Genomic DNA, 15,465 nt, shown 5'->3' with positions numbered 1-15,465 from the left:
TACATACATACAAACATACATACATACGTACGTATGCATTTATTCGTGCGTGGCTATATTATTCCGTTTGTCTACGCGATTGCAGAGAGAAACTTAAGAGAAAACCTATTTGCGGTTATTATATACTTAAGTTTTGCGAAAATTTCTCTCGAGATAAAAATTAAAAGTAAGGTTTATGGTTAAGTTGTTATTTTGTTTAAAAGAAAAAAAAAAAAAAAAAACTATTGTTGTATATGTACGTGTGTGTGTGATACGGTAACTGGTAACTAACTATCAACTAACTCTGGTAATGTAGAAAAATACATATATATGTATATATAAATGCATATATATATATATTCACATATTTATATTTACATTTTATTGTTGTTGCCTTTATATAATAATCGTCTTTTTAAAAACTAATTTGCTTGCGGTTTTTGTCACAGGGCCATGCATTTGCATTCAGTCGTTCACATTTAGGTCTTCGCCCATAATCCATATCCACATTTATTTATTTAACTTATTTTTCGTTTTTTTATAATATTTGTGGAACACATTTTGTTCGCGGTATACATACACGAACCACAAACAACACATATTTCATAATAATAATTTGTTTTTTTTTTTTTTTTTTCATGAGTCTGATAGCCTTATTTGAATCGAAATATGTCTTTGGCAAATTTTTAATTACTTACTGCGTTCTCAGCGTAAATGCTGCACTTGTTATGCTTGACGGTAAGTGCAGTCCCTTTATAATCTCTTGCCATAGCTTTTTATTAATAACATCGACTAATCCCCCGCGAGCAATTACCAAATTGTATAATTCGTACAAATCCAGTACGGATTTTGCCATTATGGGTAAACGGTTTATCGGCGAACCTGAAAATATCCATAAAACGGAAAAAGGGAAATTTATTATGAATCATACATAATACGACTGACTACTCTTAATATTGATTGATATTTGCATTATGCCTAACGTATAGATGTTAAGTTCTCTTATTAATTAATAAACTTTTCCCAGTCTCAACCGTTTATCTTTCTTCATCAAATAATTGATGTTTTTTTATTATTGTTACGTGACTGGCAGTGCAACTAGGACTGTTTTAAGACCATTCTCAGGCGATTTAATTTCCTTTTTTTATTGTTAGCGATCCCACGGTCGCACATTCTTCGCCGCCCTGAACGACGAACGGACCATTCTTTTTTAACGCCCAAACAACGAACCTAGACGAGGTCTCAGCCATCAGCTACAATATTGTTTAGCTGATCACCAACAAGGGCGGAGTGTTCTAGATTTTAATAATCTTTGACTTTGTGTTAGAAGCACTCACTCCAAAGCCAAGCAAGTTACAGTTCCCATTGCCTCCGGATAGGAATATTGTTACCATATATTGCTCTGTAGCGAAGCTGCCTAGTCAAGATACTCAGCAGTGGGAGTCAGATATGGCATTAAAAATCGTATGTACGAAAAATATTATTTATTAGCGCTAAACGATTTCAGTAGGGTGTTAAGTATCACGGAACTCTTTTGCCCAGCGCTTAATTAGGTCCAATGTGCTTTTTGCCTTGTTTAGCTAATCAATTTTGATAGAAGATTGCATCAAAGTTCAAGTTTCGCATTGGCCACAGAGAGCATGCAGAAAAGTTTTTGCTTGAACTCGGTTTTATCAAAAAATATCAAGAATGATATCTGTTATGTTATATATGGCACCCACGCTAGACAGGTAAGCTTTGCCACAAAAAACCAATGCAAATACAATCGTTTCTTACTAACAACCAAGAAGTCTCAGTAAGGATGACATTGGACGTGGTTTCTAAATCGTTGAGCGAAAGTTTCTATATTTTCAGCGGGTTGCGGTCTGGACTGCCACATAGCCCGATTGTACGGTATATCACACTTGGTCGCGGTTATAATGAGTTCTCAATCGGTAAAAGGCGATTTGGAATATGCTCACCACCATGTCTTTCTCTACTTCTGTCTAACCATTACCATGCTACATATATAGGAACCATCCTCTAAGGGAGAAGTTGCATTTGAGAAAAAAAAAAAAACGAAAATCTATGAGAGATTGACATGAAGTTTCTTTCATTGACATAGCAAAAGAGCAGACTCTATTGCAAATTGATTGCATCAGACCACCATAGTACTATCATTTTTCATGTAACGTTGCATTTTAAAAAAAATTGGTGTTTGAAAAATTTTTTAACAAAAAATTAGCAGGCAATGTGTTTTCATATATTAAACCCATGTGAAATATTTAGGTGGGATGCATGAGTTTTTTCAAATCCTTCCCATACACATTCCCACGAAATATAAACACCTTTTGGCAAACAACTTTAATTTTTAATAGATTGTAGTGAAAATTGCTCCATAACAATTGAGGATAAATTTCGACCAAATAACTCCATTTGTGGACTCTTATGAAAATAAGAGAAAAAAGAGAAAAAAAATGAAATTTGTTAAAACTTTTTACGTAGGAAGGTTTCACAGAAAGTTCGCTCTCGCATAAGAAAAACGGTTGTAATATAGGCAAAGCAATTCTATTATATAATAACGTAAATCCGTCTATTGTGAATTTCATGTTATTTATTCAACTTTTTTTGAAATTAAGCTCATACCACCGAATTGCGGTTTTAAGGACAGTGTAGATTTTAGTAATAAAATCAAGAGATCTATTACAAATTATTTACAGGAAATTTTATTAACGACGCTTTGATTGCCGTTCTGGTCTTTCCACTTTCGACTGTTTTGTGATTCATTTTTCAACTTTCTTACGATTCGCTTACGACTGACTCGACTGACCTCGCCTTCCGCAAATATTCCGTTTATCCCTTTAGAAGCACGTTACCATTACCTAAATTCGTCGCGTCATTTTCAATCCGTTTTCCGCCAAGTTTGTGCCATTTGTTGTTAATCTTTTCGTCAGTCGCTAGCTGCGTGATGCAAATAACAGGCTATGAATGTGTTTTTGGTAAGCGGCGCATAATTGGAATGTGTGTGGCATTCAATAAAAATTCTTCTTATGATTAACACCTATGCTAATTGATGACCTATTATCTCTTTGAACATTTAACGCAAAAATATGTGCTTACGTAAGTAGCTTTAGTAAATCTTCTTGTGATACAAAATTCTATCACAAAGATAAAAGAATCTTACTTTAAATAAAATTTCGAATTGAAACCAAAGATTATTAATAAAAATAATAAATCCGCTTCCACCCCTAGCTGTTCGGGTGTGTCCGCTACTCACCATGCAGGGCAAGTCGCTCGAGTTGCATTCACTCCCTCTACACTACTGCACTCCTCCAACTCAAAATCTTCCTGTCCGTCAATCCTATCGTTCCTAATACGGATGACGTTCACAGGACGACAGTACCACCCAGAAAGTTAATATTCGTGTCAAAGCTGGCGCTTGACACCTCTGAGGATAGCATGAAAAGTGCTATAAGCGTGTTAGCATTTTCAAGCTGGCTTCATCTCATCATAGAGCAATCTCGTCCTTTAAGGTCTTACTTCCGACCGAAGTCATGGAAGTTTAGTTAAATAAATCATTGTGACCAGTTGGATCCTTATTATAGGAATTCATCGCTCGGGATTGCTCTCATAATATTAATTTGGTAGTTCTTTCACTATTCACAAAACTAAATGTTTCTTCAAACGTTACGGGCCTAAACTCAAAAATGCGCTCTACTTTCCTAAGTTCAGTGCGTACAGAGTTTTCCCGTTAGGCTTTCACTGAAAACTGGTTAAAGCTTGATTTACATTTGCAATTCTTGCCAGATTTTTAGAAAGGATCGATTGGATTGCAATGCTGGTAGTGTTTGAATTGCCGCATCTGCTGTAGTCCCGTCCTATTCATTTCAAATTCTTCAAATTCTCTTCCTGGCGTTGAAATTATTGCAATTCCGGCCGAAAATTGCCAGTAAACAGTTACATGTAACTTGCTGCTATATTTCCCTAAATGCAGATATCTATACTTATAAGAAACATGCTGTCCTCATTTGTGACGTGGACGAAAAGTCTAAACCAACTGATATAGTTATAGAATCGGGGGACGTCAATTTGCCACAACTCCCTTGGTGTTATAGTGAGAGAATTGTAGCTGTATGGTCCCTACTTCAACATCTGATGGAGCTATTTCCAATAACCTAAATGGTGTCAATCACTCAATCTCAATGTCGAACTTTTTAAAGTCTATCAAAGCAACTACGCTCAATACGCGCAGTCTGCCTATGTCGTATTTAGAATAACTTGGAAGCTTATCGTCTCACTATGGTTCGAAAATTCACTGTGGAGTGTGTACCTCTGCGCTAATTGCTTACATGCTTTCCTTTTGTTTTTTCTTATTTATTTATACCTGAATTGTGCTTTGTGTTATTTTTTAATAATAATTAGTATAAGATTTCCGGGTAAGAGTCAATTGAATTCGGCTGTTAATTTATTTTTATTTTATTTATTGAGCTTCAGGTGTAAATGCGAATGAAAGCGAATTCTATTTCTCATCAAAAAACCAGTTAAGAATTAGAGTTGCGGGCATTTTGTTGCACTGCTGTCAGATCCCAATTTGATATACATACTAGACAATTCTTCAAGTGCCAGCTATTGAACATGGATTAATTTGTGTCCTAAAATGGTCACAGTCAGCATTTACTGTTTTATTATTTAATCCGTTCTCGACCAGAGCTTACTGGGAAAAACATCCACCACAGCCAAAGTTTTTTTAAACTGATACAAATACGCCACATACATATGACGGTTGGTAGCGACAAAGTTAAACAATGAGAAAGGTAGCAGATAGTCGGCTGTTCCTTATGGAAGTTTGCGACGAATACGATTTCAATACTAAAACTCATATGAAACCTGATCTCGACTTTTTAAAAATGATGGGTATGATGCGAATGGCAAAGATCGACATCGAGCATGGAAACCTGAATATGCTGATTCTGCAGATGCCCTCACATTCACATAGAAGATGATGGGACATTGCAGTCGTGCTTTGGCAGAATCTACGTGAATCGATAGCGACCATACCCATCTTTCAGGTGTTACCTGAGGGAGCGATGACCCCCGTGGAAGACTATGACCACACTTAAGTCACTTTCCATTGCCATTTGGAACTGTCGTTCGACCATTTCTTTATGTCCGCCCAGAGTTCAAAAGCTTGCCTATCCCAGCCGGATCTCGGGTGGTGTGGTCATCATGAACCGGTGAGACAGTACTAGTTTTGCCGTGTGAAGGGTCTTAAGTGGAGGATAATTAACGAGTCAAATCTTCCAAAAATGTGATACACGAAACCCATCTATCAAAGGAAGCCGTATCTGTTTTGAGTAGGTAGAAAGAATCGTATTCGTAGTTAGCGATCAAGCTATAAAGAACTTTCATAACGGTTGGATCAGAGTTAACCCCATTACACTACGGTTTATCAGGAATTCAATTGAAAGTTGTGAAGAAAAAACGTCTCTCTTCGCGAGAGACGCGTGTAGAACACATCGCATTCTTCAGTGAGCTCCTTGCCGATAACTTTTTTATAATCATTATCATAAAGTTTTCGATTTATCAAAAGCATGATGAAGTCTGTTATCGGCAACGTTGTCAAGCCATAGAAAATTTTATAATTTTATGAATTTCCTTTAATTATTTTGTAAAAGTAGAAAGCATTCCTTTACAGGTGCACCAGTGCCAGAATGTTATTATATATATAAAGTGTTACTATGATCAGCATAACTATACGTTCCAATCAAGAAAAACAATTTTAATGCATTTACATTTCGAAGAATTTCAGAAGAGAAGAATTTTTTATTTCAAACATTACAGTACATGTGGTACAAAGATAAGGTAAGGTGAAGTTTGTGCGGGTGCATGCATCAACTAGAAGAATTTGAAGACTTGGGATAGACGCATCCCTTATTATACCGATCTAAGCTTGTTTATTCGTCTTGTCTTCAACCTAGAGATTGTAAATTTTAGAGATATTTTGGGGATATTTGTTACACGACAATGTTTGGTCTGAAGGCGAATACTGTTGGAAGTGGTTCGGATCGGGAAATTTTTTCGAAAACTTTCCATATAACCCGTTATATTGCAAAGTTCTTATATGAGGTGGGGTATTTGATGATGGGAAGTATACCATTACAGTGTTATTACTTGTTTTAATTGCATTTGTTGGTGAACAAAAAGGCAAAAATTATGTACATTTGTGTGAGCTTTGGATGATTAACAAACAAAAACACGCAAAAATTTACAAATCTTCGGAGAGAATCCCTGACGCCCACACATCCATGTATTACAGCGATTTCACAAGTATACAATAATAACCCCTTGTAGTAAATAAAACGTCGAAAATACGAATAAAAATATTTTTTTCACAGCGTTTAGAGGAGAGGGGGAAAAATCAAAAATTGAATTTTTAAATTCGCCAAACATAAAACAAACAGATCTCTCTGAATAAATAGCAAATGCTTTTGCAAAATTTTGCGGGAGAACGAAAAAAAAAAAAAACCATTTAAAGAGTAAATCCGTAGGAAATATAATAGTGAATATAATTCACTTTTAAGTTTCTAATAAAAAAGGAAAAAAAAAAACAAGAAAAGATGAAAACAGAAAATCTCTCTAAATAGTAAGTCAACAAGTAAGGCAAATTAATAGATAAATTTTGTTTATATGGTATCATAAAATTTGCGCCTTGTTAGACGTGCACTCGTATTCGTACATACACGTAAGTGAAATGTAAGAAAAGTTTATTTGCTTCTATCTATCCTTCACTCTTGCTGTCATTTGCTGCTTTTTATAGCATGCAATACAAAAATGCATTTAATATACAAGAAAAAAAAAATATGAATATATAAAAATGATATTAGAGATAGATGTTGTTTTTATTTCATCATCACAATGTGATGATGATCATAATCATCTGTCACAATGATAAACAAGATGCTCAACATATGCTTTATAATTGAAATAAGTGATTGTTTTCGTTCAGGTTGCGTTCAGTGACATTCGATTATAATTAATTTAAATAGTTTTTGGAGCAAAATGCTCGAGAGGAGAGAGAGAAAGACAGAGAGAGAGAGAGATAAGCACAGTAAATGACTTCATATGATCAAGTTTTTAGTTACAGCGTCAAACTGTCATTTCAAAAGTTTTGATTGACACACATTTAGTTTATCCAACAATGGTCTTTCCTCATCTTCTTCTTTTTCTTCTTTTTCTTCTTTTTATTTATTTATAACTTGAACTACTATGACTCATATATATGCTTAAATTAAAAAAAAAAAAAAAAAAAATGTGCTGACATTCACAGAAATCCTCATAAATCATTTGAAAACGTTGTAATGCTTTTATATGCCTGCCAGCCTCCCTTGAAAATCAGCTGGAATCGGTTGTCAAAGAATTTGGTAACGAATTCATGAAAAATTGAAATTTTAAATAAAGTAAGAGGAGGACGTAATAACTTAGAGCAATAGTGTGAACTGTGTTGCAGATTTCTAGTAACGAAATATGTCAGAAAGATGAAAGATACAAATCGCGTTCCCATTAAACCTATTCGCTACTAGTGTTTAAAAAGCAAAAAACCAAAATATATCTCACGGGAAATACCAATCTGTCCTATTTAGTTATTGATAATTGATAATTCGTTTGTGGTGAGTGACACAATTTTTATTTATCAATAATAGATGTTGAAACACGGTGATGATCGGTAAGAGCGAGGTAAGAAAAGAGGAATAGCAAGTGTACGAAGTCTGAGAAGTCGAAGTACACATAAACTGTGTAATACAAATCAATACATTTGAAATGAAAAAAATTTAAAAAGAAGTGTGTGACTTAAGTTGCTGCCAAAGGGAATCCTAAATATTCAACTCTTCCGCCAATTACGCGTTTTGTACGTGAGCATGTTGAAAGAGAGTTTTCTATTGTATTGTTATGTGGCCCATCCACACAAAGATCTGAAAGATCCAGGCTGCCCGTTTGTACCCTTAGTCGCCCAACTTTATAATTCTTATGAATTCCGCCAGTTTACTCACTTCGGAGTAGCATACTGTGCTTGGCATTATGACATGACGTATGATGCGTGGCGTGTTCGTCAAGCATCTAGTGTCTGAACCAGCAGATTCTGTCTCTCATTCATTTAGAATATGTTGAGACGTTCCACTCGTCCCGTGGCGGAACCTGCATAAGTAAGAATCGGCGATGCCCATATAGGCGCCCTCTTGCAAATACTTATAATAATACTAATAATAATAATGATAATAATAGTAATCTTGATAATAATTACACTAAGTCACAGATCAAGTTCCAGCCTGTTTTTGAAAATGTGCCATTATTTCACCTGTCTCACTGGAAACATACTATTTTTATTCTTGACTCTTTACAACAATGCAGTTTACGAGTTATCTCGTTTAAGCGAACTTTGAATAAAATATGGTTTGCGCAAAAAAAATCCCGAAATTCTTAAACATCTTGGTTGTAAACTGGTGCTATCTAAAAGCCCTCAGGTTCATAAGGACATTGTGTATTACTTCTACGAAACAAAAGTTCCACTAAGGCACGCTAGTAAATACGAGATATGCAATCAAGCCAAAAAGCTAGTGCGAGATGAAACAATTAGTATCGTGATTGTTCTATGTGAAGGTGATGCTCGGGTCTGTGTAGGAAAACATCAGCAGTACGGCCTACTATTGGTTTTCAAGAGTACGATCTAACAAGCGCTTCTTTTCTTTACCTTAGGAAAAACCAACAGTACTGCCTGGCTGTGTGCAGCAGGAGTATACTCTCTAAGCAACGCTCTTCTTTTTATTACGATATCCGAAAGGAAAAAAAAACAAACAGTTCTTTTGTGAATAGTTTCAAAATATCTTTTATGCTTTTGTTCTTTTAGAAAGATATGGAAAATGTGTAGCTGGCGATGGATGATACTTTGAATGAAATCTTTTTAATCCCATGCTACTGAAATTTTCTTTTATGCAAAAGTAGAAAGAATTACTTGTACAAGTAACATGCGACTTTGTGAGCTCGCCGATAGATGACAGAAAATAATATAATAATAAATTGTTCCCGAAACTAATATTGATCGCAAATAAGGCTTGCGGTTTTAAAGTTTATTCAAATAGAGGTCGAGAAATAAATATCCACCTATTGACATTATTGACATTATTCTGTGAATGTCTCAGCGAAACGCAACTTTCACATTTACATGTACGAGTAAGGAACTTTGAATGTATTCAACAATCCATTTCCCCCGTGTACATACACAATCACGTTCACACTTCTCAAAATCAATTTTTATATTGCAACACAACTGATGGATATCGTATTAGGGCGCATCTATATAAACGAAATGTTTGTTGCTGTACGCCTGTATAATGAATGTGTGCATAAAAACACAAATCAAAATATATAAAAACTACATACCTACTATATACTATATATGTTTAGTTGTTCTAATAAATTGGCTGCATGCAAATAAAATACTTGCGATTGCAAGCATAACATTCGTACGATGCATGTATGGAAGCTTTTTGTGCGCCGCTTATTCTTGCTTGAATACTTAATAGTTGGAAAAAAGAAGAAAACTAAGAGAAAAAAAAAAGAAAAAAAAATTTTTACAGCTCGATACCATACACTCGTAAAAATTTACATATGATGCTTGCCGTCACTCAAGAGTGTCAACTAAACACACTAATGTCACGTTTGATCCATCTTCTGAAAATATTTAAAAGTTATTAATTTCATTTGTATGCATAAACACATTGAAATGTATGCATATTTGCAGACATGCACACGCACACGCACATATATGCATAAGTGTGGTAGTGCATATAAGTATTTTATTTATTGCTCTAATACGTTTCTCTTTTTGCAAAATATAACGTTCATGAGGTGATGCATATGGCAGTCGTCGCAGTCGTCGCATCCCTCAAATGAGATGTAAGAAAAAGAGCAAGAAGAAGAAGAAGAAAATCATAACGTTTATTTGACATTTAATTAACATAATTTTGCTTTTTATTATTACAAATCTCACGATCTGCGCTCTTCTGTATGTTTTAAATCGCGAAAGCGACTGAAAGTTCTTTCAAAGCAACGATTCGTTCCAATGTTGATCATGTCATTAACAATCAACGTAACGTTGATGGTTCTTCAAATACTAAGGGAATATCCGCGATTGTATATCGTCCCGACAGTATGAATTTTTCTCGGTTGCTTGATTACAAAATTTTCCGCTAGAGGACACGCACAGTCTTACAGTGACTAATAAAATTTTAATACACAAATTCTTCTTGATTTTCAGTTTAGAGATCTTTCAATGGTTTTTTTTTTCAATTTTAATTGCAATTAGTTTTCGCAAAAAGCAATTGAATCGACATGAAATAAGAAACGGGGAAGAAAATGGTTTTGGAATGATTTTCAATACATTATCCATAACTAAGTCCTATTTTGTTTCTTTTTTTCTTAAGTATATCGAAAGAAACAAAAAGTCAACTTTTAAGATCAATCATGATCATCCTCTGGTATTGTAATAAGAATAAAAGCAGGGCCTTCACAAGCTATAAGTCTACGAAGCAATGATTGGTAAATGTAGAGTGTTCGTGGTTGGTAGTGTATTCTCCTTGAGTCTTTCGGTGCGTTTGGCTTATTTTTTTTGATTACAGGACTTGACTCATTGCCAAAAACTGCGTTATGTGTACTTTGCTTAAACATTGGTCACTGCTGAAAGTGTAAGCGTAATCCACCTTAATAGGCGAGTTGGCAAGAACTGCGACAATGGTTTAAATCTTATTCGTGGCAAAGTTTTCTTTAGTCGTAGGTATAATGGGCCCACTAGACTGTATTCACAACCTCCTCTCATTCCTCTCTTCACTCAGACATCCTGTTACATGCACAGGGGACATTGCCTAAGTGATTAGTCATGTCAGACAGAAAAATACAGTACTTTAACGTAGAGTAGTTATAGTTTACCAAATCTTCGCAGACACCGCGTCAACAACTTGCTCATGCACTTAGCATTCCCAAAATAATATTTATTATGCATTTTCCTTGAAAAATCAAATTAGATGTGAGCTAAAAACGGATAGATATGCTTATATCGTTTCAGAAAATGTTAATAAATGATGAATCGATCACAAGTCTTTCTGGATATTGCACATATCCGCGCAAACCTTATAGGCCCTTGCATCCCATGTTATGTAGACTACAAACATATATATCAATTACGTACACCTTTTAGGGAAAAGAACTGATAATCGCAGTTGCTAGTGCTCGTCCTGCTTTCTAGTCTTAAAATTTATTTCTCTGACTAAAATAATTATAATAATAATAATATTATTATCTAACTACTAGCATATCTAAGCCTACTAGCATATCTAAGCCTTACTCAAAACTCTACCGCACCTGAGATTTGAAACCGCTACCACTGAGTTCTTAGTCGAGATTCTTTGCCCACTTGGACGCTTAGGTAAATAATGATAATACTAACAATATATCGGTCGGAAAATCACTTGAACTGGATAGGAGAAAAACAGTTTCTCTTTTGGAAAATTCATTTTCATTCATCATCAAGAATGGCGCAATCAGTTCAACGCTTCTCTGACGTTTTGATGCCTTTCTTACCGGATAATTTATCGGATTTCCTAAAATAAATTAAAATTTCCGGAATAATCCTGTCATTTGATCTGAATCATTTTCCCTGAAGCATCCATTTTATGATTTGGAAACACAGGATTTTAGCTGGATTCCACTTCTGGAGTATACTATGCGAGGAGTAGCCATTCGAACTACAGCTCATTCAATTTTATTGGCCCTCCGGATGAGTAAGGGGTTGATGTGTTTGCTCCGCTACGAGCGGTGCTCATTTAAAAAAACTACAACAACAAACGCCCTCTGCCTTCTAATATTTATGGGGTATTAAATATTTCTTCCAACTTCACTTTTTAATTGTCGGGAATAATTTATAGAATTTTTCTTATGTTTTCATATGTAATCACATCTTTTCCGATTGTAACCACTTGTTTTAGGCCTCCACCAAACCACCGGTAAATTGTTGTTTTCAACGAAATATGGCTGCCATGGGAATTTTCAAGTTAATGCTAAGTTTAAAATCTATTTTTCCCCATTAAAAGTCAAGGCACGATATTGGGATTTTTTTCCACTGTTTCGGATAAACAAATATAGCATTACGAAGACTCTCGCAAATCGCAAGAAATAATCAAAATAATATGAAATTTTGCCACATGTCGTTTGATTGTGGGCGTTTTAGAGAATAAGGTGGTGGACTTTTTGCCAGAAATAGCATCGATATGTAAGTCACAGGAACTCTATGATTGGCGTAGATAGATATCTCATTGCTTTCGAAATGCATCTGCAGGCCTCGCTTAATAAGTTTCATATTTGAAGGGCGATGAACAAATCTATTTGGCACTTCACATTTTGATGGCAGATTATATAAACACTTTGTTAGATCCCAGGTTAGGGAAAACGTAATACAACTAATTTATATTTAAGTGGACAAAGTGGACATATACATATATATATCTTATGGCGATTGTAGGGGTAAAATAAAATTGAATTAAATATTCTTTTTAATGCATAAAATGGGGTTATGTTGATGTGTTTACTTTGTTAATTTAATAAACAGTTGATAACTTTTCAATTTTAATTGCATTAATTGTCTGTCAATTTTTTAAAGCTACTGTGTATATACGTACGAAATGCATATATACTTGGCCTTTTTTTTCATTTTTTTTTTTTTTTTTTTTAATCTAAAAAAACAATATTTAATGCATTTATAAATAAATTTTATGACCAGTCATAACATCCACATGAATTCAAATGACGCCTCAAGACAAACATAAGCAATGAAAAGCGAAACGTTCGCTAAACGTTAATGATGTTTATGACAATCAAAAAACATAAAAAGTATAAAAAAAAAAAAAATAAATAAAAACACAAAAAGGAATTTTTAAATAATAAAGTAATTAAAACAAAATGAAATGGGATGCGTGAGACGTAAAAAAAAAAACAAAAAACTAGTAGGAATAGTTTGGCTGGGGAAACAACATAATTTTCGTAAGAAATGCAAAAAAAAAAAAAGAAAACAAAAAATATTAAATTCATAAACACTTACCCTGTTTTTGCATAAATGAAAATAAATCATCGAGGAATTCTTTGCGTTTGGGATCATCATTGATTTCATAAAGCTAAAATGATAAAAACAAGTGTAAAAATTAATTATTGTGATTTTGATATTTTTTTTTTTTCTTGATTCAAGTAATAATAATTTTATAATCTTCCAGTTCACCTTGTATTGTTGCAAAATTCATGTTTATAGAGCTACATGTTAATCGCTTTACGATTAACAACAATGGCACTCTATAAACACTTTATAAATATTTTGACACTTCAGATAAACCCCCGTATACTCTGATAGCCAATAGTAAGTAGTAAACCTAAGGGTAAGCAAGCAAGCAAGCAGACACAATGAAACTATTGTAAATAAAATTGATATTAACCCTCGAGTGTCAGCATGCGCCACAGGTTATACAATTGAGAGATAAATGAACTGATCATAGATGCACTCTCATCCACTGAACAAATGAATCTCGAAAACAAAACGAAAAAAAAAAATAAATAAAAAACAAACAAAAGGTAAAAAAAAAAAAAAAAAAAAAACCCGCCGAGAAACGGTTCACAATGAGCCCTAATAATCATAATAATAAGATCTCTATATCAGATTTTGCCACCACAGAAGCGCAGTGTTTTATTACTTTAACATATTTTCTCTTCCTGCCGACTAATAGAGTTTGGTTTGTTTGACGACAATGAATAAGTCGAAAATTTCGTATCATTCATTCATTCATTCATTCATCGTTTTTTTTTTTGTTTGTCTGCATTGCACGTTAGCATTATATACAGGTATAAATATATATATATAAATTTTCCATATATAAACTAATTGTTCGAAGAACAAAAGGCCTAAAAAGAAGAGAGTTGAGAAAAAAAAAAAAAAAAGAATTAAGCAGATTATAAAGAGATACACGTTTGCTAAGTTTATGCATAACGTCAGGGGGGGTTACGCTATATGTTCTGTCAATATTTATGTAATAAAAATAATTTTTATTAATATTTTTGCACAAGAGTTCTTTCATCCTTTGCATGCATTCTTCTCGCATTCTCTAATCAAATCATGTTAAACAGTTTCTAACTGTGGAGGAAGGCAAGAATTTGATCAAGAAAACAATAGTAATTTGTTGCCGACGGTATTGTCACTACCAACGGTCACAGTGTATCTTTTCAATAACATGATTAGTTACTCGACAAACAGTGGCTTTCGATTATTTAGAACATTTTGACTCACAAAAACTTTCAGGATGCATGAGCTCAGTTAAGTCTATTTAGGGAGATAGAAAGTGTTTCAATACGTAAGCGATAGATAATCGGGTATCGGAAATACAAATGCAAGATAGCGGGAGGCACAGAGAGAGCGCCAACGCAAATTGATTATCTTCTCAATAACTTGATTAGTCGTTCGACAAACATTGGCTTTTCATTCTTTGCAACATTGGCTTTTCATTCTTTTCAATCACAAATACTTTCAAGATGCCTGAGCTTGGCTTCCACTGTTTACAGCGTTAGAAAGTGTTTTAAAACGCAAGCAACGAACGATCTGGTCGCACTGGTAAAAGCAATACAGGTCGTTAACGAAGGCTTCTCAGGGACCTTGTGACCGAAATTAATGGCCCCGAAGGCGCGAATTCAAGTCCAACGTTATGCGCAGATGCTCGTGTTTATTGACATAAAGGCAGGATTAGAAACTTATCTAAAAGCAAACGGGTCTTGAACAAGGTCAATCTGTTTAAACTCTTTAACATTTCGTCGTCTTTTTTTATCTGACAACCCAAATTTGCACACAAATCAAACACTCAAACAGATGACAAAGGTTGGTTCTCCATGTTATGCGCAAGAAGTACATATTCTTTTAAGCTTGATAATCGTACTTACCGGCACCGAAGAACTTACTCTGACACTCGAGTTCTTGCAGTGCAAGTTTCCACTGAATCTTTCCTCCTACGTTGAGATTAGAAATTATTAATAGTAGTAGACAGGACGTGTCCCAGCAAGGACGGAACAATTTCTGTTGGCACATCATACAAACATTTGCGACCGCGTACCGCTTACCGAGCTTTAATTTCTTAGATTATTACGCGACAGGGAAGATCAGTCAACATCTTCGCAATATTGCTGAAGACTATACTTGATTCAAGCATGCATTTGTTCCCAATACCGGCTTAAATCCGATATTGCTACTAATGCCAATTTTATTAAGTAATTTCAAAGCCTAGTAGTGCGTCAACTAAGATAGTATAAAATTGTCGTAAAATTAAAATAAATTTGATAAAGTAATGCTTGCATGTATTTTGATCAGCGACATAGATTGACGAAAATGGTAAAGTAATGCGAAGTACACAACGGTTAAATGTGATGATTTTG

The 15,465-nt window shown here is 34.4% G+C and overlaps 1 protein-coding gene across 1 annotated transcript in view; it reads right to left on the bottom strand.

The window, feature by feature from the left end:
* The window catches only part of LOC119637049 (protein dead ringer), an 81,456-nt gene that overhangs the window by 13,545 nt on the left and 52,446 nt on the right, over positions 1 to 15,465 (bottom strand). Inside the window, exons 7-8 of the mRNA XM_038032854.1 lie at positions 13,103 to 13,175; positions 678 to 861 (exon numbers count right to left, since the gene is read on the bottom strand). Of these exons, the coding sequence (XP_037888782.1) occupies positions 678 to 861; positions 13,103 to 13,175 (257 nt within the window). The remainder of the gene's footprint in view (positions 1 to 677; positions 862 to 13,102; positions 13,176 to 15,465) is intronic.

This window comes from Glossina fuscipes, unplaced genomic scaffold, assembly GCF_014805625.2.
Source record: "Glossina fuscipes isolate IAEA_lab_2018 unplaced genomic scaffold, Yale_Gfus_2 42, whole genome shotgun sequence".
Lineage (NCBI taxonomy): Eukaryota > Metazoa > Arthropoda > Insecta > Diptera > Glossinidae > Glossina > Glossina fuscipes.
The sequence above is the reverse complement of the archived record's forward strand: the minus strand, read 5'-3'. Positions and strand labels throughout refer to the sequence as shown.